Below are 15,043 nucleotides of genomic sequence, written 5' to 3'. Positions count from 1 at the left end.
TAGAAAAGGCGCCGCTTAAAGTTCCTAACAAAAAAAAAAGTCCGTGCTCTGGGGCCGCACAAGGTTCACCAGCGAGAGCCGTTTCCTTGGTGGGGAAGGAGTCGCACAAGGGAAACGTGTTGGTTAGTGTCGCTTCGTGAGGCAGTGGGCCTCGCGGTAAAGGATTGTTGGGTAGTAATTTGCATACAGGCTGTATAAATACCGGCGCTGTGGGGCTGGTTGCTCATTCATCTTTGAGCTGCATCAGAGGAAGAAAATGCCCGAACCGAAAGCTGCACCCGCGCCGAAGAAAGGCTCCAAGAAGGCTGTTGCCAAGAGCCAGCCTAAGGGAGGAAAGAAGCGCAGAAAGAGCAGGAAGGAGAGCTACGCGATCTACGTGTACAAAGTGCTGAAGCAGGTCCACCCCGACACCGGCATCTCCTCCAAAGCGATGGGCATCATGAACTCGTTCGTCAACGACATTTTCGAGCGCATCGCCGGCGAGTCGTCCCGCCTGGCTCACTACAACAAGCGCTCCACCATCACTTCCCGGGAGATCCAGACAGCCGTGCGCCTCCTGCTGCCCGGAGAGCTGGCCAAGCACGCCGTGTCTGAGGGCACCAAGGCCGTCACCAAGTACACCAGCTCCAAGTAAACCGAGCCCGTCCCTGCTCCGTCCTTCCAACAACACAAAGGCTCTTCTAAGAGCCACCCAAAACACCACAGAGAGAGATGAATTCCTGTGTTTAGGATTATTAACGTTTACGAAGGTTTGTCTTTATTTCAATTGGCAAGTCATAGTGTGTTTATATACGCACACACTTGAATAACAATACATATTTAAAAAATAAACATGATTCTTTACTAATTTGTGTCTAGGTAAATTTCAACAGTTATATTATATGTTTATAATGATGAGGTTTTTAGGCGCTGAAAAAGTTTCAATTGGGCGCCTTTTTCTTTAACGATGTTTGTTTTTACTTTTGGCGCTTTTTTAAAAAAAATAATGTGTATTAAACCAAGTTCAGTTTTATTTAGAGATGGATATGACCATAAGCAAAAAAATAGTGTCTTAATTTATATAATTCATCAGTTCTGGTAGAGCGGATCACTTGTAAGCAGACCCTCACATATTTGAGTTAAAGTAGCAAAACACTCAGCTGTATACAAGAACATGTTGCCGTTCCAGTTTGGGTGCGTTTGTAAAAAATGAAGCTGCCGATAGAAAAAAGATCTTTTTAACAGTCATTGAAGCTACAAGTAAAACAGCTGCTTTTCAATGGCATCTGCAAATTATGTTGTGAAGCAATTATTTTTTTTCCTGATGCTGCTTCTTTCGTATAGTAATACACATTTACATATCAACTTTTTGTAGTTTTGTGAACTGCATTGGCTTTGTTTAGGTCTATATATAATAATGTGGAACACAGTCGAGGTTTAGTTTATATTAAAGTAATGGAGAATGCACTTGGCTTTTACATTAGAAATACTGATTTTTTAAAAAAGCCGCGATCGTAGCTTTGGCAAAAACACGTCATCAGCGACACGCATTAAAAAAAAAAAAAAGTTGTAGACCAATCGTGATCCTGATGTGTTGTGATAGGCTACCCAGCTACAGCACGTTTTAACCAATCAGAGCGATTTTCAGTCTATAAAAGACGACCCGTCGTTTTGGCTGATTTATTAATACAGTGGTATCAGTAAGAATACAGCGCAATGTCTGGAAGAGGAAAAACCGGCGGAAAGGCGAGAGCTAAGGCTAAGACTCGCTCCTCCAGGGCAGGACTGCAGTTCCCAGTCGGCCGTGTCCACAGGCTGCTGCGGAAGGGAAACTATGCCCAGCGTGTCGGCGCTGGAGCCCCGGTCTATCTGGCCGCTGTGCTCGAGTACCTGACTGCTGAAATCCTGGAGCTGGCCGGGAACGCCGCCCGGGACAACAAGAAAACCCGCATCATCCCGCGTCACCTGCAGCTCGCTGTGCGCAACGACGAGGAGCTCAACAAGCTGATGGGAGGCGTGACCATCGCTCAGGGCGGCGTGCTGCCCAACATCCAGGCCGTGCTGCTGCCCAAGAAAACCGAGAAGCCCGCCAAGAGCAAGTAAACCAGCCTGACTGACCCGCGTTTAGACTTCACAAACCCAAAGGCTCTTTTCAGAGCCGCCCACCACTTCACTAGAGAGCTATATTCATTGATTTCTTCATGCATGTGAAAGCGATACACTATAATACATTTATTATCCCGTACACAGAAAGCATGCTTGTTGCGATTTGATCCAAGAAAATTGGTTGGAACGATTTCGGTTCTGATTAGCGCTAGTATTGTATTTCATACTGACTAATGCAATCTTTCACAAAGTGTTAGCTGTCGAATTAAACCTGCGTCACTGGCAGGTAAAGCTGTTTAGTGAATCGGAGTTTGAATTGTTTAAAACAGACCGTGTTTTTCACCTGGTAAAGGCGATATGGTGTGTCGTTAGTTTAGATTAAAGTGAAATTGTAGAGCCGTCAGTTTAATGAAGTTACACCCCAAGCAAAATAACATGAATGTATCAATGATAATAAAATATTAAAAATTAAAAAAAAAAAAAAAAAAATTCAACGAGCAAAAAGAAAGGAAATATTTGAATATTCATGGCTGCTGAACAGCAGTGAAAGACGTTCAAACAAGGAAAGAGGCGCCAACTTCAAATGATCCAATCACGATTGAGTATTTACAATCTGGCCAATGAGAAACGGACTTTTGTCTCGCGAGTTTTATCCAATCAGGGCAACCCGGCTGTTGCTATAAAGTCTGATTCACCGTCTTTCCGTCATTCAAACAGGAGTTTACTCGCATAGTGACTGACTGAAAGCAGGGAAAGATGGCAAGAACCAAGCAAACCGCTCGTAAATCTACCGGAGGAAAGGCGCCGAGGAAGCAACTCGCTACCAAGGCTGCCCGAAAGAGCGCCCCTGCTACCGGCGGCGTGAAGAAGCCTCACCGTTACAGACCCGGGACTGTGGCTTTGAGAGAGATCCGCCGCTATCAGAAATCCACCGAGCTGCTGATCCGCAAGCTGCCTTTCCAGCGACTGGTCAGAGAAATCGCTCAGGATTTCAAGACCGACCTGCGCTTCCAGAGCTCCGCTGTCATGGCGCTGCAGGAGGCTAGCGAGGCTTACCTGGTCGGGCTCTTTGAGGACACCAACCTGTGTGCCATTCACGCCAAGAGAGTCACCATCATGCCCAAAGACATCCAGCTGGCTCGCCGCATCCGAGGCGAACGCGCTTAAACCGCAACCCGGTTAAAAAACTACATTGAACAACAAAGGCTCTTTTAAGAGCCACCACTTTACTTAAAAGATCTGATTCCATTATCAAAACTAGTATTTCGTTAAGTCCAGACTAATACATTATGTTAATAAAGCAAGCGTATGTATTCTGTTGCTGTTTTTGATCGGTAAGGTGTTATTACAAAGCGTGTGTGTATAGATGTAATAATTTAGCTAAACGAAAATATTATGCTTTTTTATTTGACCTATTTTAGTAACGTAAGTGCACATGTCAGTAGCTGATCTAATACATATGTATATAAGGTTATATCAGGACATTTCGGATGAAGAGCTTCAGCTGAATGGAAAACAATGTTTTTGCTAAAGCAATTCAAATGTGCTGGTTCAGTAAATGCTGCTCACAAGAAATACAATAAAAATGGGCCATATTCGTACCCTGTGATTCTAAATGCGCCAAAAATAAATTTTTTTGCCCCGGTCAAGTGACGTCGCCGCCTCTAAAACACAACCCCATCTTATCGCCCCGCCTTAAACCGTGTTGATTGGTTCATATTATACATTTTCCTGCTCTAAATGGTTAATCGGTATCAATTTGCATATGCGCTCTATAAATACTGGCGCTGTGGGGCTGGCTACTCATTCATCTTTGAGCTGCATCAGAGAAAGAAAATGCCAGAACCGAAAGCTGCACCCGCGCCGAAGAAAGGCTCCAAGAAGGCTGTTGCCAAGAGCCAGCCTAAGGGAGGAAAGAAGCGCAGAAAGACTAGGAAGGAGAGCTACGCGATCTACGTGTACAAAGTGCTGAAGCAGGTCCACCCCGACACCGGCATCTCTTCCAAAGCGATGGGCATCATGAACTCGTTCGTCAACGACATTTTCGAGCGCATCGCCGGCGAGTCGTCCCGCCTGGCTCACTACAACAAGCGCTCCACCATCACTTCCCGGGAGATCCAGACAGCCGTGCGCCCCCTGCTGCCCGGAGAGCTGGCCAAGCACGCCGTGTCTGAGGGCACCAAGGCCGTCACCAAGTACACCAGCTCCAAGTAAACCGAGCCCGTCCCTGCGCCGTCCTTCCAGCAACACAAAGGCTCTTCTAAGAGCCACCCAAAACACCACAGAGAGAGATGAATTCCTGTTTCAATTGTGCCTTTTAGATAAATTAGAATCGTATAAGGTCTTTTCCTCGTTTCTGTTTTTGAAAGAAAATGTTCGTATTGGAGAAATGACATCTCAAATATCTACACTCAAGTTTGCAGAAAGGTACTTGTGGTTTTGTAGTAATGTTACAGGTAATAGGTAGTCATTAGTTACGTGACTTGTATTTCATTGTAAACGCAGTTTCAACTGCATGTTTTAGTAGCACAGGCGAGTGAAAACAAACATGCTGCTGTTTGAAAATCACACACTTCTCATAGCGAACGGTCTCCAGGTAGTCCTTGCAAACACATGCTGAACAGGCACCCTTGTGTTGTGTTAAAATTGACGCGGGCATATCTACACCCAAATACAGTGTATTTTATTAATGCTTGTTTTGTGTGTGTCTGCTATGAATGTTTTAACATTGTGCAAACATCAATACAAAAATCATTTAAATCTGTCGAAATGAAACGGTTAAAATGAAACTCACTCACAGACAGCTAAGTGATCTCATTGAGGGCGTGTCTGTGGTAAAGGCGCTCTTTCTAGGACTGGAAATTTCAACCAGGTCCGCTTAGTATTCATAACAGTGAGACTCGCGGCATAGTTTTCATTTCAGTTTGATATTTGCTTCTGCTGTTGTGAAGATGTCTGGACGTGGCAAGGGAGGTAAAGGACTCGGGAAAGGAGGCGCTAAGCGTCATCGCAAAGTGCTCCGTGATAACATCCAGGGCATCACCAAGCCTGCTATCCGCCGCCTGGCTCGCCGCGGAGGAGTGAAGCGAATCTCCGGGCTGATCTATGAGGAGACCCGCGGGGTGCTGAAGGTGTTCCTGGAGAATGTGATCCGGGATGCCGTCACCTACACTGAGCACGCCAAGAGAAAGACCGTCACCGCTATGGATGTGGTGTACGCGCTGAAGCGCCAGGGGCGCACTCTCTACGGGTTCGGGGGCTAGAGATCTGGACACGAAACACGAACACAAAGGCTCTTTTAAGAGCCGCCCACCGTTTCATTTAAGGAGCTTTGAATTATAAATCAAACTGCACTTTGTAAGCCAGTAAATTGCTTAAAAGGGGGAAAAACATGTTTTTATCAAGAATCTTTTACGTTGTAGTCGACGAGGGTTTTGGTTTCAGTGGTTTTTATTTATTTTTAGCTAGCTATCGGTGACGTGTTTTATTACTCTTAGACCTATTTCACGCTGTGTTTCTGGATCATTTTTTTAGTTTAAACTACTTTGTTAGATTTCTGTAGCCCCTAAACACCGATCTGGATCAATAATTTAATTGAACAAGTCTATTGAATGCAACAAAATAAAAGTAACCCTTAGTGTTAACAATGATTAAATACGAGCTCAGTTAAACCGAGCCACCCCCTTGTGCAGAATTAAAGCCCGGTAACATTTTTAAATCTTACCCAATTTAGTTTTCCTAAACCAGTCTAATAAAAACAGTGAATCCTGAACCAAAGCTTATTAAATCCACAGCATCGTCTTTTCTGAATTCGAGGCGAAGTATCACCGTTCAAGCTGCTGTGAAACAATCGCTCTCTTAAACAGAAGCACGAAGTCAAGAAGCATCGATACTGATATTGAGTTTCAACGCGTTTAATGAGCGCAGCAGAGCGCCCCGGGGTTCACAATATATCTGTAATATTAGTATTTGTTGTATATTTAAGACGCATCGGGAGTGGGGTTCAGTATTACTGTACATTGAATTATTGACGCATTTAATAAAAGAAAAAACAAATCTATATTTGATTGGCAACATTTTAAAATATATATACTATTGTCAACATCTTTTAGAAAAGGGCCTTATCAAATGTGAACTCGAAAAAAAAAAAAAAATCCCGCTTTCAGGCGAGAGCCGTTTCAGTGGTGGGCAAAGTCGCCAGGGAAACGTCAGCGTTTCCCTTGCGCTTCGTGAGGCAGTGCGAAGCACTCGTCGCCCGGAGCGCGGGTAAAGGATTGTTGGGTAGTAATTTGCATACAGGCTGTATAAATACCGGCGCTGTGGGGCTGGTTACTCATTCATCTTTGAGTTGCATCAGAGGAAGAAAATGCCCGAACCGAAAGCTGCACCCGCGCCGAAGAAAGGCTCCAAGAAGGCTGTTGCCAAGAGCCAGCCTAAGGGAGGAAAGAAGCGCAGAAAGAGCAGGAAGGAGAGCTACGCTATCTACGTGTACAAAGTGCTGAAGCAGGTCCACCCCGACACCGGCATCTCTTCCAAAGCGATGGGCATCATGAACTCGTTCGTCAACGACATTTTCGAGCGCATCGCCGGCGAGTCGTCCCGCCTGGCTCACTACAACAAGCGCTCCACCATCACTTCCCGGGAGATCCAGACAGCCGTGCGCCTCCTGCTGCCCGGAGAGCTGGCCAAGCACGCCGTGTCTGAGGGCACCAAGGCCGTCACCAAGTACACCAGCTCCAAGTAAACCGAGCCCGTCCCTGCGCCGTCCTTCCAGCAACACAAAGGCTCTTCTAAGAGCCACTCAAAACACCAAAGAGTTTAATTTCTGTCAATCGCAGTTTCAGTTTTAATGTAAAAGTAGGTTTTTTTGTAACTTGCTAATTATCAATGTTTTCTTATAACGCTGTTTAAGAACCGTACAAAATCATTTATTTATTAATAAATAAACCTTATGCTTTTCATAATTTTGTTCATTTAGGTAAATTAAACTTTAATTATAATCACGGCTTTTGGAAGGTCAAACAAATTTGAACTTGGTGCCTTTTTTACTTTTTACTCTTGATCGTTGTTTATTTTTGGCGTCTTTTTGTTTCAAACTAAATTCAGTTTCACTGCGAGGTGTACATGACCACAGACAACAAATATCTTAATTATAATGCATTGGTTGTATTCACAGTTCTGAAATGATATCCAGTCGAGAGTGATATGCGTGTTTTGCGCAGTGAATTGTGTGAGGATTAGTGTGTATAACAAGGAATACCCGGAGTGTCAGTGTTTTCCATTTCTAATGCAGATTAAACCAGTTCTTCTGTTTCCGCACTTTATATTCGCATCAGTGGGAGACCAGGCAGCATTAGTAGCATTTTCTCATTCAATACTGCCGATAGCGGTTATATACGGTATTTTACTCAAACTTTTTCAAACCACATTCAGGACATTAAAAAAGTAAAATGTAAAATAACCCAGTTTGGTATACAATCCTAATGAATGGTTGTGCGTAGGACTGGGCTTGCAAAATGTTTACTTCATACAGTTTTAACATTCTGTAGAGATACCGAGAACTATGTACACCAGCAATTCCAACACTTGTATTCATGAACGCAGTGATCCGGTATTTCAGCTGGGAAATCTAAATCTGGTATTGCTTTGTTTCATCACTACCCAGAGCAAAAGATAAATATATGAAATTGCCCTTGAACAATAAACAAATAAATACATTTTAATAAAGGAAAATAATGACATAATAATCCCAGCAAAGAACAACTTCTGATTTTTTTCTTACATGTGTCGTCTATAATATTGCTGGCAGTATCGAGGATCTGAATTTATATTTTTGGATTTCCATTACATGAGAGTAGATGTTGAACTTCATGCTGATTTGAACTCTGCTCTCACCAAGATAAGCACCAACTAAGATGTAGTTTTCCAGTAAACTAATGTGATCCATCTGCATCTCCATCCATTTGCGTTGTTTTCCATCTGATGATGTAGATATCCTTCTGTCTGGTGTTGATTGCTGAAGTGTAATGCTGCTTCCAGGGATCAACTCATTTTGCCTCATCAGCACACACAACGGCTGTGATGTTGGCTCCAGTGATCAACCCAGTGAGGTCTCCCCAGTGCATCAGCATGACAACTATTTGGATTGAGTGAAGTAGGGTACATCTCTGGGGTCTTCAAGTGGGCAACTTCCATCCTGTGTGTTTCATTGACTAGCCCACGACACCTGAAGGGGGCTCAACAGTGATTCTGGAGCCCCAGCATCACCCCTGTCCATGTCACACTCCGCTCAGCCCAGCTTACTTACCTGTAACATCAGTGTTGCTTTCTTTCTATTGTGCTTGAGATCTCCATCCAGAATCTTTACCTCTCAACCACAGCCAGTTGCTGCTCCTCTCTGCTGCTTCAGATAAATTCTTCACTCCAACGTAACTCTTGACCACTGAACCCAACATCTCTGAGAAACCGAGTTGTAGAGGGTGCCACAAATCCTCGACAACCCACCTCTACTGGGTAAACTCGGACTCTCCATCCTCGCTGTTCCGCTTCAGCAGTTAGGTGAGCATACCAAAGTTTCTTTCTCTCATACACCTCATCAACAGCATCTTCCCATGGCACTGTTAACTCTACCAGATGAACAAGGCGTGCTGATCCAGACCACAAGACAATGTCTGGTCGAAGGTTAGTGGTGGCAATCTCAAGTGGAAAAATAAGCCATTGACCAACATCTGCCAGCATCTTCCAGTCTCTAGCAGCTTCCAGTTGTCCTGGGCGAGGCTTGGTTTTAAAATCTTTTCTTGTTGGTTGCTCACCTGGTCGGAGGAATATTGTCTTTTGTGTGCAATGCTTTGACGGAACTGGTGGCAACATATTGGTCAGGTTACGCTTGTCTTCCAATGCTAAGGCCAAACATCGCAGCACCTGGTCATGGCGCCAAGTAAACTGTCCTTGGCTAAGACCCACCTTACATCCTGTCAAAATGTACCTTAATGTTGCAGGTGATGAACACAAAGGACATGAGGGATCCTCACCCACCCAGAGGTTTAGGTTCTGTGGTGATGGGAGAACATCATATGCTGATCTGATGAGGAAACTGATCCTGCTCTGTTCCATTGTCTACAGCTCTTGCCAGCTGATCTTGCGTTGTTCCACACTTTACCATCTCATCCATTCTCCCTGCTTGGCCTGGGAAATGGCCTTTACACACCTGATCCTCTCCTCCTGCTTTTGCACCTCATTGACTACCAGCTTCCTCTGTTGAGCTGGGGTTGCCTTGTGCCATGTAGGAGGAGCTGAACTGAGACCAAAACCTCCTTTTCCATGCTGAACTTGCCCCATAACATCTCCGATTCGAAGGGCAGCCTTAGCATCTTCCACCGCTTTCTTTGCCATCCATTTTTTTCCAGTTTTCAACACAGATGCTGCCTCCCTTATGCATTTGTCACGTGAATCTACTAATATAATTTCCAGTCGGACTTTGGAGCACTTAAACTCCTCGGTTAGAGCAGAGATTGGTAGCTGCAGTATTCCTTTACCATAAAGTCCCACTCTGCTGAGGCAGCGTGGAACTCCCAACCATTTCCTGACGTATGAACTGATTAAAGCTTCCAGCTTCTCAACTGTTGTCAAGGAAACCTCGTACACAGTCAGTGGCCACAGCAGTCTTGGCAGTAGACCAAACTGAAAGCACCAGAGTTTCAGTTTGCCTGGTAAAGTGCTGCTGTCTATGCTCTTCAACCCTTCCACTGCTTGTTGTCTAACTTCTCCCACACAAACTGTGTCCTTTAGATCCCAGTCGTACCATCTCCCTAGACTTTTCACTGGCTTCTCGGACAGTGTTGGTATTGCCTCACCATTAATGTAGAACCTTTTATCTACTACTTTACCTTTAATTATAGAGATGCTCCTTGATTTAGTGGGCTTGAATTGCATTCGTGCCCATTCAATGTTATTGGTTAATTTGCCCAATAACCGATTAGTGCAGGCTACTGTTGTAGTCATGGTTGTCATGTCATCCATGTATGCTCGAATTGGTGGTAGTCGCATTCCAGAAGCCAAGCGCTCTCCTCCCACTACTCATTTTGATGCCCTAATGATCACTTCCATTGCCATGGTAAAAGCCAGTGGAGAAATGGTACATCCTGCCATTATTCCAACTTCTAGGCATTGCCATGTAGTGCTGAATTCTGAGGTTGAGAAACTAAATTGCAAAACTGGATTACGGTTTAAAACACATTGAACAGTTGTTAGGTGCAAATGATTTTAATGCATTTAATCATCTACAATAGAGCACTAAAAAAATAAAAAAAACACAATGGAACAAGTCTTGTGTAATCTTTATCACACTGAGCACTGCATCCGTTTTCTAGTAATGGTGCATTGTCCACCAGGCTGTTCATGTTTTATATTCCTAACTTTCAGAAGATGAGATTGAGAGGTCATGTACACAGACAGACAATTTTTCACTCTATTCTATGAGGGCTGGAGCTAATGTTGTGATTCCAGGCTCTGTGTGCGATGAAGCAACTTACAGAATGAGCTGTGAAGCATTTCACCATACAGCTCACATACTGTGCCATTAATGGCATAGTTGAACAATAAGCATCTTATATTTCTGAGAAGCAAACAAACATGTGAATAAATGTTCTCAACGTTCCCCTTATGATTCCCCATTAACCCTATACAGTGTGTAATCTGTTGCTTTAAACTTGTGCAATTCAATGAAACACCTAAAGTGTAGCTAATTGTATGTGCTGTAAATGCATATAATATAGAGAATGAAGCAGGACTGGTGTGTGATCAGGTATTACTTGTTGTAAATCTCACACACTTCACTGCGCAAAATATGAATATCAAATCATGACTGCATATCATTTCATAGTGGTAAAAACACAGTTGATAAATGATTTAATTAAAACACTATTTATTTATTGTCTGTGGTCATATCCGCCCCCAAGTGAAACTGAAATCTGTTTAAAACACATTACAAAAAAAAAAAAAAAGCCGCCAAAAATAAAAGATCAAGAGGGTTCAAAGAAAAAGGCGCCAAATTCAAACTCATCAGAGCTTCAAAAACTCGTTAAAACTATAAACATAATATCTCAGTGTTCAAATTTACCTGAATACCAATGCGTCGTGCTTATTTCTTTAATAACGATATAGATTTTATTTTTTAAAGTGTAACGATTAGCAAGTTGAAATAAGAAATACCTTTTATACATACACTCCTAAAAACTGCGAGTGACAGAAACAAAACTAAAGTTCAACTAGTTTTTTTTAGCCTTTGTGGTGTTGTGTTTTCATCAAGAGTAAAAATCAACAATATTCATATTATATATATATATATATATATATATATATATATATATATATATATATATATATATATATATATATATATATAAAATCTGTTTGACTATTGGCGTATTTTCTATATAAAAAAACGATGATTTGCAAGTTGAATTAAAGACCTACCTTTGTGTTACAACTGAAACGGACAGAAATTAAACTCTTTGATGTTTTGGGTGGCTCTTAAAAGAGCCTTTGTGTTGTTGTCAGGGCGGAGCATGGACAGGCTCGGTTTACTTGGAGCTGGTGTACTTGGCGACGGCCTTGGTGCCCTCAGACACGACGTGCTTGGCCAGCTCTCCGGGCAGCAGGAGGCGCACAGCTGTCTGGATCTCCCGGGAAGTGATGGTGGAGCGCTTGTTGACGATATGCACTTGTGAACAGTTGTAAATTATATGCAGTGTTCTGTTTGTTGTATTTACTGATCTCTGCTTGGTGTTGAGGATGTGTTGGATTTGTTGTTGTGTTTAACCCTGTGTTTCACCGTCTCCGAGACAGTGGTAGAAATAGGTTGGAGGCTGGGGTGGGCTTGGTAAGCATTTTGTTGAGTGATTTAACTGTGCCTAGGGTATGTGTTTAAAAAAATAACCCTCCTTATACGAAGCTTTTTAAGAATCTGTGTGGAACTCTTCATCAAACCATTACATTGGTGTAAAAAGCATATTGTAATGGGAATTGGATTTCGTTTTTACAATGTACTTTTAAAAACTGTATCTAACTCGAATGAGAAAAGTTGTCCTAACAAAAATTAAATGAGTAGCTAAAATTAATTCAATTAAGCCAATGAGTTTATGGTAAATTTAACTTACTAGCTTTGAAATGAAACAGCGGAATCTTTATTCACTAAAATAATTACCTGGATAAGTAACACCTGCTGAATGATTGATTTTTAAGATGTTCTTACATACAGTTTATTATAGCAGCTTGATCAGTCAGCATAACGTGATGTATTGGTACATGATCTACAGAATCCTGTACTAGTTGTGTTTTTATGTTTGTCTGTGTTATTTAAATGGACAGGAGGCTAAAGTTACATCCAAGATCGTTGTTTGTGTAGGGTCGCAAAATGAAGTGCAGAGATGATCAGTGACAATCGATCACACCGATCGTTGCATCAAAGGTTTATTGCAGTGGCATCAAAGGTTTATTGCAGTGGTCATCAAAATACAGAGCGCTCTGGAGAATAACAGTTACTTCATCAGTAACTAGTGTATTCTGCCGGGGTAAGGCACATACATGGGTTATATAGTTTCTACATAAAATTCCCTGCTCCTATCAGGATTTGGCACTCAGCAGACAATTCATCCATCCCTACCCCCTAAACTCATATACTCAACCAATAGAGGATAGCTGTGGGGCATGATTGTCCCCTCCGTTGCGGTTGTTATGTTCACTTCAACCTGGAATTTATGACCTAGCAAGCAGGCATTGCCCTTCTTCTACCATCCCCCCACTAATGGTGTACTGAAACATCCACCCTTCCCCCCTCCTTTCACAAATTCCTTACTAAACATTGTAAAACCGCACCCAAATGATCGTTGGTTGATACTGCTATCCTGTTCGGTTCCTTCATTTGTTTTATGAAAACCTTGTTTTACAGCTTTTGAATCGGGGGGGGGGGCGAACAATGAACCAGTAGACTTTTCATCATTCAAAAAACAAACAAACAAAACATGTGCTGTGCCTGTGATATTATCATTATTTATGTATCTCTATTTTATTTTTTTCTTAGCAGACGCCCCTTATTCCTACAAAATATAATACATGCAGTAGTGACTAAGAGCATATTGAAATAAAAGCATACAATACAGATTTCAAATACGGGCAATTTTAAGGCTAATCGACAAGCCTCAGAGTCTGAATCTTTGAAGGACTGAAAGTGTTAAAAATATATATATATATATATATATATATATATATATATATATATATATCTATATATATATATATATATTATTTGTATTTCAACAGCAGCATTAAAAGAAAAATAATAATAAATTGCTGAGATTGTAGAAGATCTTAAGTTTAAAATTAAACCTAGTTATAAATAGGCCAAATAATCCCTTAAGGCACTGGTGAGATAAAGGTAATCTACCCTTTGCTCTCAAGAAAGGGAGATGTGGTGTTAGGTTAAATACAGTATTATTGTTCTGGTATGTGTTGAACTGTGTTTAACAGAGAGGGGAATGAGGCGTGGGGAGCCACAGAGAATATCTTCGTCAGACACAGACACTTTGTCATTGCCCCTATCCATCGTGTCTTCATGGACAATCTGACATTTCAGAAGAGATTTACTAGTCAAGAAATCTATGTCAAGAGTCAGAGATGGCCTGTCTCTATGCAGGGCACAAGGCTTCCCATGAATGGTCAGTGTGTTTACAAATGGCAAATAGGTGCTTGCAGGTTAAAAATGTAGATTTGAATGTGCGTCAGCCAAAGGTAGTTTAATGTGGATCACCTGAGAAGTTGTTGGGGTCTCTTTTTTCAAGGATTCCCCTACAGCATAAAGAGCCACTTGTTTCTTGGCTTTTGGAGCCCCTTCTTCAACATAGAATGTGTCGTATCTGTAACTGAAGTGGTAATATGCATTCATAACACTATGTAACACAGTTTTTGTTCCTGGGTAGTAAGTGTTATTGCCTAATTGGTTATGCCTCAAAAGTATAGAAAATGGCTATTATTCCCCATAAACTTTGCTTTTGTGACCAGGATAGTGATATAAAATATCACTATTTCCAATGGGAAAACGGGCAAATGTGTGTCTTTTCATTCACATAAATTAACATGTATTTATACTAAAGTAATACAAAAATGACTACAAAAGATTTAGAAGTGAGTAGTTTTTGAGAGATTTACGATTATACTGTAAATACAGTATAATCGTAAATCTCGAAAAACTACTCACTTCTAAATCTTTTCTAGTCATTGATGACCCTGATAATCTCAAATCTTAAACGTAGCCTAAGTTTCGTTTTATTGGAAAACGAAACTGTAGCAGAGCTACTCACCGCCCTGAGGCAGAACAGTGTTAAATTGCAATCTGACAATAAATGAAATATGTGAAACCATTTTCGTAATGTATACCTGAATTTATTTAAAATACTACAACTCAGTTATTTTCCACTCCGTATATACTGGCTGTTAAAAAAAAAAAAATCAATCCTTCACTGTTCTTAAGAAACACGATGCAGATAACCACTACCGACCTCTTTCTCTTAGGTGCAGTCTCAATCACATGAACAGAGTGCACTTACAAAACCACACAAAAGTATACTGGTACATATAAAACAGCTTCCAGTAATTCCGAATCAACTGCCAGAACTCCACTCCCTATACCTCCCAATTACCTCCGGCACAATCATCTTTAAATGACTTCTACTCTTAAACGTAAGTTTCCTTTTACTGGAAAACAAAACCCTAGCACAGCTACCTCCCTGACACAGAACAAGGTTAAATTACAATATGAGAATAAAGGAACTATGCGAAACCATTATTGTAATGTACCATGTACCATCTTATTTAGAGCTTATTTCAAATACTGTGCCCCTTACAAATATCTATCTGTGCCAAAATGCACTTAGGTGTAACGCTGGTGTTTAGTCATTTGGAA

The 15,043-nt window shown here is 41.7% G+C and overlaps 5 protein-coding genes across 5 annotated transcripts; all 5 read left to right on the top strand.

The window, feature by feature from the left end:
- Positions 1 to 220: 220 nt before the first annotated feature.
- LOC121305432 (histone H2B 5-like) lies at positions 221 to 6,923 on the top strand. The gene is made up of 2 exons (XM_041237086.1): positions 221 to 700; positions 6,896 to 6,923. The coding sequence occupies exon 1, from the start codon at positions 257 to 259 to the stop codon at positions 632 to 634; it is 378 nt and encodes a 125-aa protein (XP_041093020.1). The 5' UTR covers positions 221 to 256; the 3' UTR covers positions 635 to 700; positions 6,896 to 6,923.
- Positions 1,670 to 2,201, top strand: LOC121305426 (histone H2A). Its single transcript, XM_041237080.1, has one exon. The coding sequence runs from the start codon at positions 1,696 to 1,698 to the stop codon at positions 2,080 to 2,082; it is 387 nt and encodes a 128-aa protein (XP_041093014.1). The 5' UTR covers positions 1,670 to 1,695; the 3' UTR covers positions 2,083 to 2,201.
- LOC121305446 (histone H3.1t-like) lies at positions 2,587 to 5,434 on the top strand. The gene is made up of 2 exons (XM_041237098.1): positions 2,587 to 3,170; positions 5,009 to 5,434. The coding sequence occupies exons 1-2, from the start codon at positions 2,842 to 2,844 to the stop codon at positions 5,346 to 5,348; spliced, it is 669 nt and encodes a 222-aa protein (XP_041093032.1). The 5' UTR covers positions 2,587 to 2,841; the 3' UTR covers positions 5,349 to 5,434.
- LOC121305422 (histone H2B 3-like) lies at positions 3,880 to 4,386 on the top strand. The gene has a single exon (XM_041237076.1). It carries the CDS (start codon positions 3,922 to 3,924, stop codon positions 4,297 to 4,299), a length of 378 nt encoding a protein of 125 aa, XP_041093010.1. The 5' UTR covers positions 3,880 to 3,921; the 3' UTR covers positions 4,300 to 4,386.
- LOC121305434 (histone H2B 5-like) lies at positions 6,421 to 6,881 on the top strand. Its single transcript, XM_041237088.1, has one exon. It carries the CDS (start codon positions 6,452 to 6,454, stop codon positions 6,827 to 6,829), a length of 378 nt encoding a protein of 125 aa, XP_041093022.1. The 5' UTR covers positions 6,421 to 6,451; the 3' UTR covers positions 6,830 to 6,881.
- Positions 6,924 to 15,043: the final 8,120 nt, after the last annotated feature.

The sequence above is a fragment of the Polyodon spathula genome, chromosome 43 (assembly GCF_017654505.1).
Source record: "Polyodon spathula isolate WHYD16114869_AA chromosome 43, ASM1765450v1, whole genome shotgun sequence".
Lineage (NCBI taxonomy): Eukaryota > Metazoa > Chordata > Actinopteri > Acipenseriformes > Polyodontidae > Polyodon > Polyodon spathula.
Note: the sequence above shows the minus strand (reverse complement) of the source record. Positions and strands in the feature narration are given on the sequence as shown.

Bases quoted from the DNA above. Each gene is read 5' to 3' on its own strand.
- LOC121305432 (XM_041237086.1), top strand. From the start codon at position 257: ATGCCCGAACCGAAAGCTGCACCCGCGCCGAAGAAAGGCTCCAAGAAG.
- LOC121305426 (XM_041237080.1), top strand. From the start codon at position 1,696: ATGTCTGGAAGAGGAAAAACCGGCGGAAAGGCGAGAGCTAAGGCTAAG.
- LOC121305446 (XM_041237098.1), top strand. From the start codon at position 2,842: ATGGCAAGAACCAAGCAAACCGCTCGTAAATCTACCGGAGGAAAGGCG. The intron at 3,171-5,008 runs GTGTGCCATTCA...TTTTCATTTCAG, and splicing joins CTCTTTGAGGACACCAACCT to TTTGATATTTGCTTCTGCTG.
- LOC121305422 (XM_041237076.1), top strand. From the start codon at position 3,922: ATGCCAGAACCGAAAGCTGCACCCGCGCCGAAGAAAGGCTCCAAGAAG.
- LOC121305434 (XM_041237088.1), top strand. From the start codon at position 6,452: ATGCCCGAACCGAAAGCTGCACCCGCGCCGAAGAAAGGCTCCAAGAAG.